Genomic DNA, 10606 nt, shown 5'->3' with positions numbered 1-10606 from the left:
ATTTTTTAAGCTTTTTGAAAATATTGTCACTTTAAGACGAAAAAAAAGCGAATGGTAAACCTTGTTTCAGTATTTTTATCAGTATTTTTACATTGTCATGATAAGGTAAGGATGGTGTTTTGTTCTTTGTGTGCCAAGCTTCTGGGTTACTGATTGAAGAGTTTTTTTCCACTTCAATTTTACTACCACGTTTACCAAGAAGGACTTGATCCCAGCTCATCTCAGACAGTTGGCCTTAGAAATTATAAATAAGATCCCCGACAATGCCATAAATTTTTTTACGGACGGCAGTAGACTGGACTATTACGCAGGCAGCGGCATCTACACCGAGAAACCGGAGGGGGGAACTGTCTATCTGCCTCCGCAACCCTGACTTCTCATCGGTCTTCAAGAGTGAATTAATAGCAACTGAACAAGGCTTTAAAGCTGTTTTTAATGAAAATGACGTCGGGGACCTCTGGATCTTTTCGGACGCAGTGGGGGTGCCATCCCCTCTGCAGAGGATCGAAATTGTGATGGCATGTCTTCGGATCATCCTTAGGGATGCTCCCCAGACGGTCGCCAATAGCCCATTGTGCAGCTCTAGTCGTGTGACGTAAATGAACTACAACTACAACAACAACTGGATCCTTTCGGACAGTCGCAGCTTTCTCCAACACCTCCACAACTGGATTGCAATTGGAAATCAAACTAGCATTTCTATCCTTCTCAAACTCAAGCTCATTTCAAAATTCCACGATGTTTATTTTCAGTGGATCCCATCTCATGTTGACATATACGGCAATGGCGGATCGACTGGCCAAGGAGTGCTGTTACCACGCTAATCCTTCCTCTTTAACACTTACCTTTCTAGAACATCAATCCATAATTAGTTCTGAAATTTCGAAGGGGTGGAAGATTCCTCCCTGCCATCACTGGTATGCAGGCAAAGAGCCAGGTTACTTATTTGCCCTCAATTGTGACAGAGCTTCTAAAACCGCAATTTCCAGATTAGCAAGTCGTCATGCAAAAAGTCTCTCGTTTTTCGAAAGCATAAGAATTTTAGAGGTCTGCTCCAAATTTCAAACTGAGCAGGCTTTTCCCGAACACATCCTGAACTGTTTGGGACTTTCCAGGGAGGACATACTCTTATTCCTCCCTCTGGTTCTCGATTTTCTTAGGGTCAACGGTCTGATGGACCTTGCCTGACTTTGTCAGGCATTGGAGAATAAGCCGAAACAACAACATGAGTAATCTTTCTTGCTTAAGTGAACTTGTTACCTGATTTATTATTTGTGTTTTAAAAAGAATCGTCATATGAAGACCTGGGCTGCGCCTGTAGTAGGTTAGGGGGCAATTGACGCCTCCCTAATGCAGCGAACTTAAGAATCGTCGGGAAAATGCTACCTTCTTGAAAAGAAAGATAATTACATTCTTAAAAATCTCTAGTTTTTTATTTAATGAGAGTAAATTAAAAATATAAAGACGAGAATGTGTTCTTTTTTCTTACACTTACCGCCTACTTCCCGTTCAAGTCTTTTGTTTGTGTCCATATGGAAGGTTATTCAACAGCGCTGTAGATTAGGGGGGGGGGGACGAGAGGACTGTCCTAGCTCCTATTCAATCGTCCACACTTTATGAGACTTTCTATAATGCATGCACACTTTCTACACATTCAATAACAAAAAGTATTTAGTTATATGCTACACCGTTTAACATAAAGAAATCTATTTTTAAATTATTTGGAAGAAATGAAGAAGTAAATTTGTTTTGTTAATTTTCCTTTTTTTAATTTGCTCTTAAATATTGTATATAATGCTAAAATATTCAATTATAATTGTTCATATATGAGTTAAAATATTGAATTAGACTTGTAATATCTATACCAGAGGTGGGGAACTTTTTTACCATTAGAGGCCACATTTAAATTAGGCAGCAATAAGAGAGGCCGCATTAGCTGATTGACCTAAGAAAGTGACTTTTGTGAAATTATTATAGTTTTTCTATAGATTTAACAATTTATTGCATTATATAGAAAAAATAAAATATAATACTACAAAATTTTAAATATAATATACATATAAAATAATATAAAGATATTATAAAAAAATACAATTAAAAATATTTTTTATTCACTAAGTTAGTGACTTATTTGGCTTTGTTTTTTGTTTGATAGTAATTGTATATTTGGATCAAGTTTCGTAACACACAGCTTTAATTGATCCTCCAAATGTGCATCTGTAATTTGCGTTCTTAAATTTGTTTTTATTTTTGACATGAGAGAAAATGTTGTCTCGCAACAGTAGGTACTTCCGAAGCAGGAAAGTAAACGGCGAGCATGTTCTCGAAGGCATGGATATTCAACAGCATTTTTCCAGATTTCTATGGGATCCTTTTTAGCGCTAAAAAGGGATTTGATGATACTATCTTCCCCTAAATCAATTAACTCCATTTGTAGTTCTGCAGGAGCCTCAGATATATCTATTAAATGTGGTTCAAATGCAAGTTTCATAGCAGGAGTGTGCTCGTCAAAATCAGAAAATCTTTTAGTATACTCTTCTATTAAACAATCCAAGACACATACATATTCATCGAATATTTTATTTTCACAGTTCTGCTCATTTAACATTTTAGCTAGCTCCGGGAAGTGTAGTGCAGATATTTCCGATCGACAAAGCAATGTTTTGAAAAATGATAATTTTTTTCTAAAAGCTTGGATCTTTTGCCACATTTCATAAATATACCTCGTTTCACCTGGCAGGCAAATATTTAAATTGTTTTGTTTTGTCATCATATCAGACAAAAATGCAAGGTTTTTGAGAAATACTTCATCTGATAGATCACATTGTTTTCCTTGTTCTTGATAAAAGTTTAAAATTTGTCGTCGTAAAGACAAAACTTTTATCAAAACCTGACCTGTTGATAGCCAGCGAACCTTGCAGTAGTATGGTAGGTCAACACTATACGTTTCCTCATCTAAAGAGAGCATCTGCCGAAATTCACGATGACGCATTGCATTTACGCGAATATAGTTGACAATGGCAATGGTTCTATCCAGAGTGTCTTGCAAAATGGTAGATTTTGCTGATGCAAAATGCAGTGAAATGATATCAATTTTTTCAAGTTTAAGTTTTCCTTTTTTAACAAAGCAACGAATTCTTCTTTTTTGCCTCTCATGGAAGGTGCGCCATCGGTGCAGACACTGACTAAATTACTGACATTCAATTGTAATTTATTACATACTTCTTTGAAGTTTTCGAAAATATCGGCTCCGCGAGTTCTTCCAGTTAGTGTACCCAACGCAAGTAGTTCTTCGTAACATTGAAAATCTTTAGTTATAGCACGAATAAAATATAAAACTTGTGCCGAATCTGTTTTATCAGTGCTTTCATCTAAAGCAACTGAAAAATAAACATCTTCATTTTGTATAATTGTTTGAAGTTGCTCTGTTACATTTTGCGCTAATTCGTGCTGTCGATCTGTTACAGTTCTTCTTGAAAGAGCTAATTGTTTGTATTTGTTGACATTTCTTGGATCTAACATACTCACTGCTTCAACAATGCATTCTTTAATTATTTCAATGTCACTAAATGGTTTGCCTCTTTTTCCAAGTATATGTGCCATTTTATACGTAACAGCAACTGCAGAGGAATTTTGATTTACAAAGGCACTAAAAGATGCCTCCCAGAAAGCATGTAACCTTACGACAACCTTGAGTTTTAACTTTATTTTCATTGTCACTAAAAGGTTTGCGGTAAAAACCTTTTTTCAATGACGTAAAAATATTACTATTTCCAACCTTTCCTCCTTAAAGGAAAACTAAATGATTTTTAAATCTTTTTTAAAAATATTGTTATTTAGGTTAAATAAACAAGCAAATTGTAAACCTTATTTTTTGCATTTTTGTTTGCTGTCATGATTAGATTAGCAGAAATATTAAGCGAAAACCTATTTCAAAGGAAACGAAATAAAGCAAATATTAACCTTTTCAGCGAAAATATTAGTAAATAATAAGAAAATATTTTGCAAAGGGCCTCATTTAAAGGAAAGCAAATAAACGAGAATAAGACCATGATTTTGGATTCTTTTTTTAAAGTCTGCGAAAGTACAATACGAAAACTTTCTTTGAAAGGTTTCTCGACACAAGTATAAGTAATAGTTCTTTTTCAGAAACTTTTCATTCGAACAATCTCATTAAAATAATAAATAAAATTTGAATCTGGAGTTTAAAATTGACTCTTCAATATTTTTGTTACATATTTTCTTTTCTTCTCGAATATGGCTTTAGGGGTCCTATGCGTTGCGGTTCCTTTAAAATGTGTGGCCTTCCCTCGTTCATTTTACCTTATTGCAAACCTAATTTTGGTGTAGCAATAAAATATTCGCGCGAAGAGAATTTTATTTAAAATATTTATACGCAGAAAAAATTCGTCCAACAGTCTAGTGTGAGCAAGAGGGTCATCGATATTAAGACTCCACGATTTATGACTAACGAGGAGTGATGGTGAAAAGAAAATCAGCTTAGTGCACCTACCGCCTTTATTTCCCTGACAAGCTGGTACCCGCTCTACAGCTGGGAGGATTCAAAACCTAAACCCACAGTTTTTTTCATCATATCTTTGAAGTGAATTTAAGAACATTTTGTTCACAGAACTCGATGTATAGTGTACAAAATAAAAGACAGACCACCCTGAATAGATTTCGATCTAATGACTGAATTTTCACGTGATATAACTCAATCTTAAAATACCAAACAATCGTACCAAAGGGAATTTTTATACACTATTTAGGGGGCACATAAAGGGCCGAAATAGATTTTGTTAATTAACCGGAATGAAGTTCTTTAAGCTATATATTCGTGCAAACAACTTGTGAGTCGTGGTGTGGTTGTTAGCGCCATGGGTAAAGAAGTTAGTAGATTCGGTGGTCAGGGGTTCGGTCCTGGTCACGGATTAATTTTTAATTTTTTTTTCTATTTACTTTATTTTATTTTTTAAAATTTATTTTTCTACATTTCAACGTGAATAAAGTGTTATATTTATAAAAATAATTATTTTTCTTCGGGAAAGAGGGAATATTAGCTGAAAAACGGATAAATTTCGACCCCGGAGCTACTCACACGACTCACTCCGTAACTGCCTTTAATATTAACTTATAATTTTCAAACTCTGCCTGAAATTAGAGTTTTATATAAAAAACAATCGTACGAAAGGAAATTTTTATACACTAATTAAGGGGCACATAATGGGCCAAAATAGATTTTGTTAATTAACCGGAAGTAAATTCTTTAAGCTATATATTCGTGGAAGCAACGTGTGAGTCGTGGTGTTGTTGTTAGCGCCATGAGTAAAGAAGTTTGTAGATTCGGTGGTCAGGGGTTCTGTCCTGGTCACGAATAAAATTTTAAATTGTTTTTTATTTACTTTATTTTATTTTTTAAAATTTATTTTTCTCTATTTCAGCGTGAATAAAGTGTTATATTTATAAAAATAATTATTTTTCTTTGGGAAAGAGGGAATAATAGCTGAAAAATGGATAAATTTCGACCCCGGAGCTACTCACACGACTCACTCCGTAAATGCCTTTAATAATAACTTATAATTTTCAAACTCTGCCTGAAATTAGAGTTTTATATAAAAAACAATGTACGAAAGGAAATTTTTATACACTAATTAGGGGGCACATAATGGGCCAAAATAGATTTTTTTAATTAACCGGAAGTAAATTCTTTAAGCTATATATTCGTGGACGCAACGTGTGAGTCGTGGTGTTGTTGTTAGCGCCATGAGTAAACAAGTTTGTAGATTCGGTGGTCAGGGGTTCTGTCCTGGTCACGAATAAAATTTTAATTTTTTTTTTATTTACTTTATTTTATTTTTTAAAATTTATTTTTCTGTATTTCAGCGTGAATAAAGTGTTATATTTATAAAAATAATTATTTTTCTTTGGGAAAGAGGGAATAATAGCTGAAAAATGGATAAATTTCGACCCCGGAGCTACTCACACGACTCACTCCGTAAATGCCTTTAATATTAACTTATAATTTTCAAACTCTGCCAGATATTAGAGTTTTATATACTAAACAATAGTACGAAAGGAAATTTTTCTACATTAATTAGGGGGCACATAATGGGCCAAAATAGATTTTGTTAATTAACTGGAAGTTCTTCAAGCTATATATTCGTGCAAGAAGTGTGAGTCGTGGCGTGGTTGCTAGCGCCATGAGTAAAGAAGTTTGTAGATTCGGTGGTCAGGGGTTCTGTCCTGGACACGGATAAATTTAAATTTTTTTTTCTATTTACTTTATTTTATTTTTTAAAATTTTATTTTTCTATATTTCAACGTGAATAAGGTGTTATATTTATAAAAATAATTATTTTTCTTCGGGAAAGAGGGAATAATAGCTGAAAAACGGATAAATTTCGACCCCGGAGCTACTCACACGACTCACTCTGTAACTGCCTTTAATATTAACTTATAATTTTCAAACTCTGCCAGAAATTAGAGTTTTATATACTAAACAATCGTACGAAAGGAAATTTTTATACACTAATTAGGGGGCACATAATGGGCCAAAATAGATTTTAATTAACCGGAAGTAAATTCTTTAAGCTATATATTCGTGGAAGCAACGTGTGAGTCGTGGTGTTGTTGTTAGCGCCATGAGTAAAGAAGTTTGTAGATTCGGTGGTCAGGGGTTCTGTCCTGGACACGGATAAATTTAAATTTTTTTTTCTATTTACTTTATTTAATTTTTTAAGATTTATTTTTCTGTATTTCAACGTGAATAAAGTGTTATATTTATAAAAATAATTATTTTTCTTTGGGAAAGAGGGAATAATAGCTGAAAAACGGATAAATTTCGACCCCGGAGCTACTCACACGACTTACTCTCTAACTGCCTTTAATATTAACTTATAATTTTCAAACTCAGCCAGAAATTAGAGTTTTATATACTAAACAATCGTGCGAAAGGAAATTTTTATACACTAATTAGGGGGCACATAATGGGCCAAAATAGATTTTGTTAATTAACCGGAAGTAAATTCTTTAAGCTATATATTCGTGGAAGCAACGCGTGAGTCGTGGTGTTGTTGTTAGCGCCATAAGTAAAGAAGTTTGTAGTTTCGGTGGTCAGGAGTTCTGTCCTGGTCACGGATAAAATTAAAATTTTTTTTCCTATTTACTTAATTTTATTTTTTAAAATTTATTTTTCTGCATTTCAACGTGAATAAAGTGTTATATTTATAAAAATAATTATTTTTCTTTGGGAAAGAGGGAATAATAGCTGAAAAACGGATAAATTTTGACCCCGAAGCTACTCACACAACTCACTCCGTAACTGCCTTTAATACTAACATATAATTTTCAAACTCTGCCTGAAATTAGAGTTTTAAATACTAAACAATCGTACGAAAGGAAATTTTTATACACTAATTAGGGGGCACATAATGGGCCAAAATAGATTTTGTTAATTAACCGGAAGTAAATTCTTTAAGCTATATATTCGTCGAAGCAACGTGTGAGTCGTGGTGTTGTTGTTAGCGCCATGAGTAAAGAAGTTTGTAGATTCGGTGGTCAGGGGTTCTGTCCTGGTCACGGAATAAATTTAAATTTTTTTTTCTATTTACTTTATTTTATTTTTTAAAATTTTATTTTTCTGTATTTCAACGTGAATAAAGTGTTATATTTATAAAAATAATTATTTTTCTTTGGGAAAGAGGGAATAATAGCTGAAAAACGGATAAATTTCGACCCCGGAGCTACTCACACGACTCACTCCGTAACTGCCTTTAATATTAACTTATAATTTTCAAACTCTGCCAGAAATTAGAGTTTTATATACTAAACAATCGTAGGAAAGGAAATTTTTATACACTAATTAGGGGGCACATAATGGGCCAAAACAGATTTTGTTAATTAACCGGAAGTAAATTCTTTAAGCTATATATTCGTGGAAGCAACCTGTGAGTCGTGGTGTTGTTGTTAGCGGTATGAGTAAAGAAGTTTGTAGATTCGGTGGTCAAGGGTTCTGTCCTGGTCACGGATAAAATTTTAATTTTTTTCTTCTATTTACTTTATTTAATTTTTTAAAATTTATTTTTCTGTATTTCAACGTGAATAAAGTGTTATATTTTTAAAAATAATTATTTTTCTTTGGGAAAGAGGGAATAATAGCTGAAAAACGGATAAATTTTGACCCCGAAGCTACTCACACGACTCACTCCGTAACTGTCTTTAATATTAACTTATAATTTTCAAACTCTGCCAGAAATTAGAGTTTTATATACTAAACAATCGTATGAAAGGAAATTTTTATACACTAATTAGGGGGCACATAATGGGCCAAAATAGATTTTGTTAATTAACCGGAAGTAAATTCTTTAAGCTATATATTCGTGGAAGCAACGTGTGAGTCGTGGTGTTGTTGTTAGCGCCATGAGTAAAGAAGGTTGAAGATTCGGTGGTCAGGGGTTCTGTCCTGGTCACGGATAAAATTTTAATTTTTTTCTTCTATTTACTTTATTTTATTTTTTAAAATTTATTTTTCTGTATTTCAACGTGAATAAAGTGTTATATTTATAAAAATAATTATTTTTCTTTGGGAAAGAGGGAATAATAGATGAAAAACGGATAAATTTTAACCCCGAAGCAACTCACACAACTCACTCCGTAACTGCCTTTAATATTAACTTATAATTTTCAAACTCTGCCAGAAATTAGAGCTTTATAATACTAAACAATCGTACGAAAGGAAATTTTTATACACTAATTAGGGGGCACATAATGGGCCAAAATAGATTTTGTTAAATAACCGGTAGTAAATTCTTTAAGCTATATATTCGTGGAAGCAACCTGTGAGTCGTGGTGTTGTTGTTAGCGGTATGAGTAAAGAAGTTTGTAGATTCGGTGGTCAGGGGTTCTGTCCTGGTCTCGGATAAAATTTAAATTTTTTTTCTTCTATTTACTTTATTTTATTTTTTAAAATTTATTTTTCTGTATTTCAGCGTGAATAAAGTGTTATATTTATAAAAATAATTATTTTTTTTCGGGAAAGAGGGAATAATAGGTGAAAAACGGATAAATTTCGACCCGGGAGCTACTCACACGACTCACTCCGTAACTGCCTTTAATATTAACTTATAATTTTCAAACTCTGCCAGAAATTAGAGTTTTATTGACTAAACAATCGTACGAAAGGAAATTTTTAAACACTAATTAGGGGGCACATAATGGGCCAAAATAGATTTTGTTAATTAACCGGAAGTAAATTCTTTAAGCTATATATTCGCGGAAGCAACGTGTGAGTCGTGGTGTTGTTGTTAGCGCCATGAGTAAAGAAGTTTGTAGATTCGGTGGTCAAGGGTTCTGTCCTGGCCACGGATAAAATTTTAATTTTTTTCATCTATTTACTTTATTTTATTTTTTAAAATTTATTTTTCTGTATTTCAATGTGAATAAAGTGTTATATTTATAAAAATAATTATTTTTCTTCGGGAAAGAGGGAATAATAGGTGAAAAACGGATAAATTTCGACCCGGGAGCTACTCACACGACTCACTCCGTAACTGCCTTTAATATTAACTTATAATTTTCAAACTCTGCCAGAAATTAGAGTTTTATATACTAAACAATCGTGCGAAAGGAAATTTTTATACACTAATTAGGGGGCACATAATGGGCCAAAATAGATTTTGTTAATTAACCGGAAGTAAATTCTTTAAGCTATATATTCGTGGAAGCAACGCGTGAGTCGTGGTGTTGTTGTTAGCGCCATAAGTAAAGAAGTTTGTAGTTTCGGTGGTCAGGAGTTCTGTCCTGGTCACGGATAAAATTAAAATTTTTTTTCCTATTTACTTAATTTTATTTTTTAAAATTTATTTTTCTGCATTTCAACGTGAATAAAGTGTTATATTTATAAAAATAATTATTTTTCTTTGGGAAAGAGGGAATAATAGCTGAAAAACGGATAAATTTTGACCCCGAAGCTACTCACACAACTCACTCCGTAACTGCCTTTAATACTAACATATAATTTTCAAACTCTGCCTGAAATTAGAGTTTTAAATACTAAACAATCGTACGAAAGGAAATTTTTATACACTAATTAGGGGGCACATAATGGGCCAAAATAGATTTTGTTAATTAACCGGAAGTAAATTCTTTAAGCTATATATTCGTCGAAGCAACGTGTGAGTCGTGGTGTTGTTGTTAGCGCCATGAGTAAAGAAGTTTGTAGATTCGGTGGTCAGGGGTTCTGTCCTGGTCACGGATAAAATTTAAATTTTTTTTTCTATTTACTTTATTTTATTTTTTAAAATTTTATTTTTCTGTATTTCAACGTGAATAAAGTGTTATATTTATAAAAATGATTATTTTTCTTTGGGAAAGAGGGAATAATAGCTGAAAAACGGATAAATTTCGACCCCGGAGCTACTCACACGACTCACTCCGTAACTGCCTTTAATATTAACTTATAATTTTCAAACTCTGCCAGAAATTAGAGTTTTATATACTAAACAATCGTAGGAAAGGAAATTTTTATACACTAATTAGGGGGCACATAATGGGCCAAAACAGATTTTGTTAATTAACCGGAAGTAAATTCTTTAAGCTATATATTCGT

The 10606-nt window shown here is 33.0% G+C and overlaps 2 protein-coding genes across 2 annotated transcripts; both read right to left on the bottom strand.

Annotated features, from left to right (window-relative positions):
- Positions 1-2119: 2119 nt before the first annotated feature.
- Positions 2120-2992, bottom strand: LOC107455208 (general transcription factor II-I repeat domain-containing protein 2-like). The gene has a single exon (XM_043052499.2). The coding sequence runs from the start codon at positions 2990-2992 to the stop codon at positions 2120-2122; it is 873 nt and encodes a 290-aa protein (XP_042908433.2).
- A 5-nt stretch (positions 2993-2997) lies between these two features.
- Positions 2998-3603, bottom strand: LOC139424887 (protein FAM200C-like). The gene has a single exon (XM_071176952.2). The coding sequence runs from the start codon at positions 3601-3603 to the stop codon at positions 2998-3000; it is 606 nt and encodes a 201-aa protein (XP_071033053.2).
- Between the last annotated feature and the right edge of the window lie 7003 nt (positions 3604-10606).

Source organism: Parasteatoda tepidariorum, chromosome 5, assembly GCF_982258835.1.
Source record: "Parasteatoda tepidariorum strain Cologne lab strain chromosome 5, Ptep-v5.0, whole genome shotgun sequence".
NCBI classification, from domain to species: Eukaryota; Metazoa; Arthropoda; class Arachnida; order Araneae; family Theridiidae; genus Parasteatoda; species Parasteatoda tepidariorum.
The sequence above is the reverse complement of the archived record's forward strand: the minus strand, read 5'-3'. Positions and strand labels throughout refer to the sequence as shown.

Excerpts from the sequence above, each read along its gene's own strand:
- LOC107455208 (XM_043052499.2), bottom strand. The coding sequence starts at position 2,992 with ATGCGTCATCGTGAATTTCGGCAGATGCTCTCTTTAGATGAGGAAACG.
- LOC139424887 (XM_071176952.2), bottom strand. The coding sequence starts at position 3,603 with ATGGCACATATACTTGGAAAAAGAGGCAAACCATTTAGTGACATTGAA.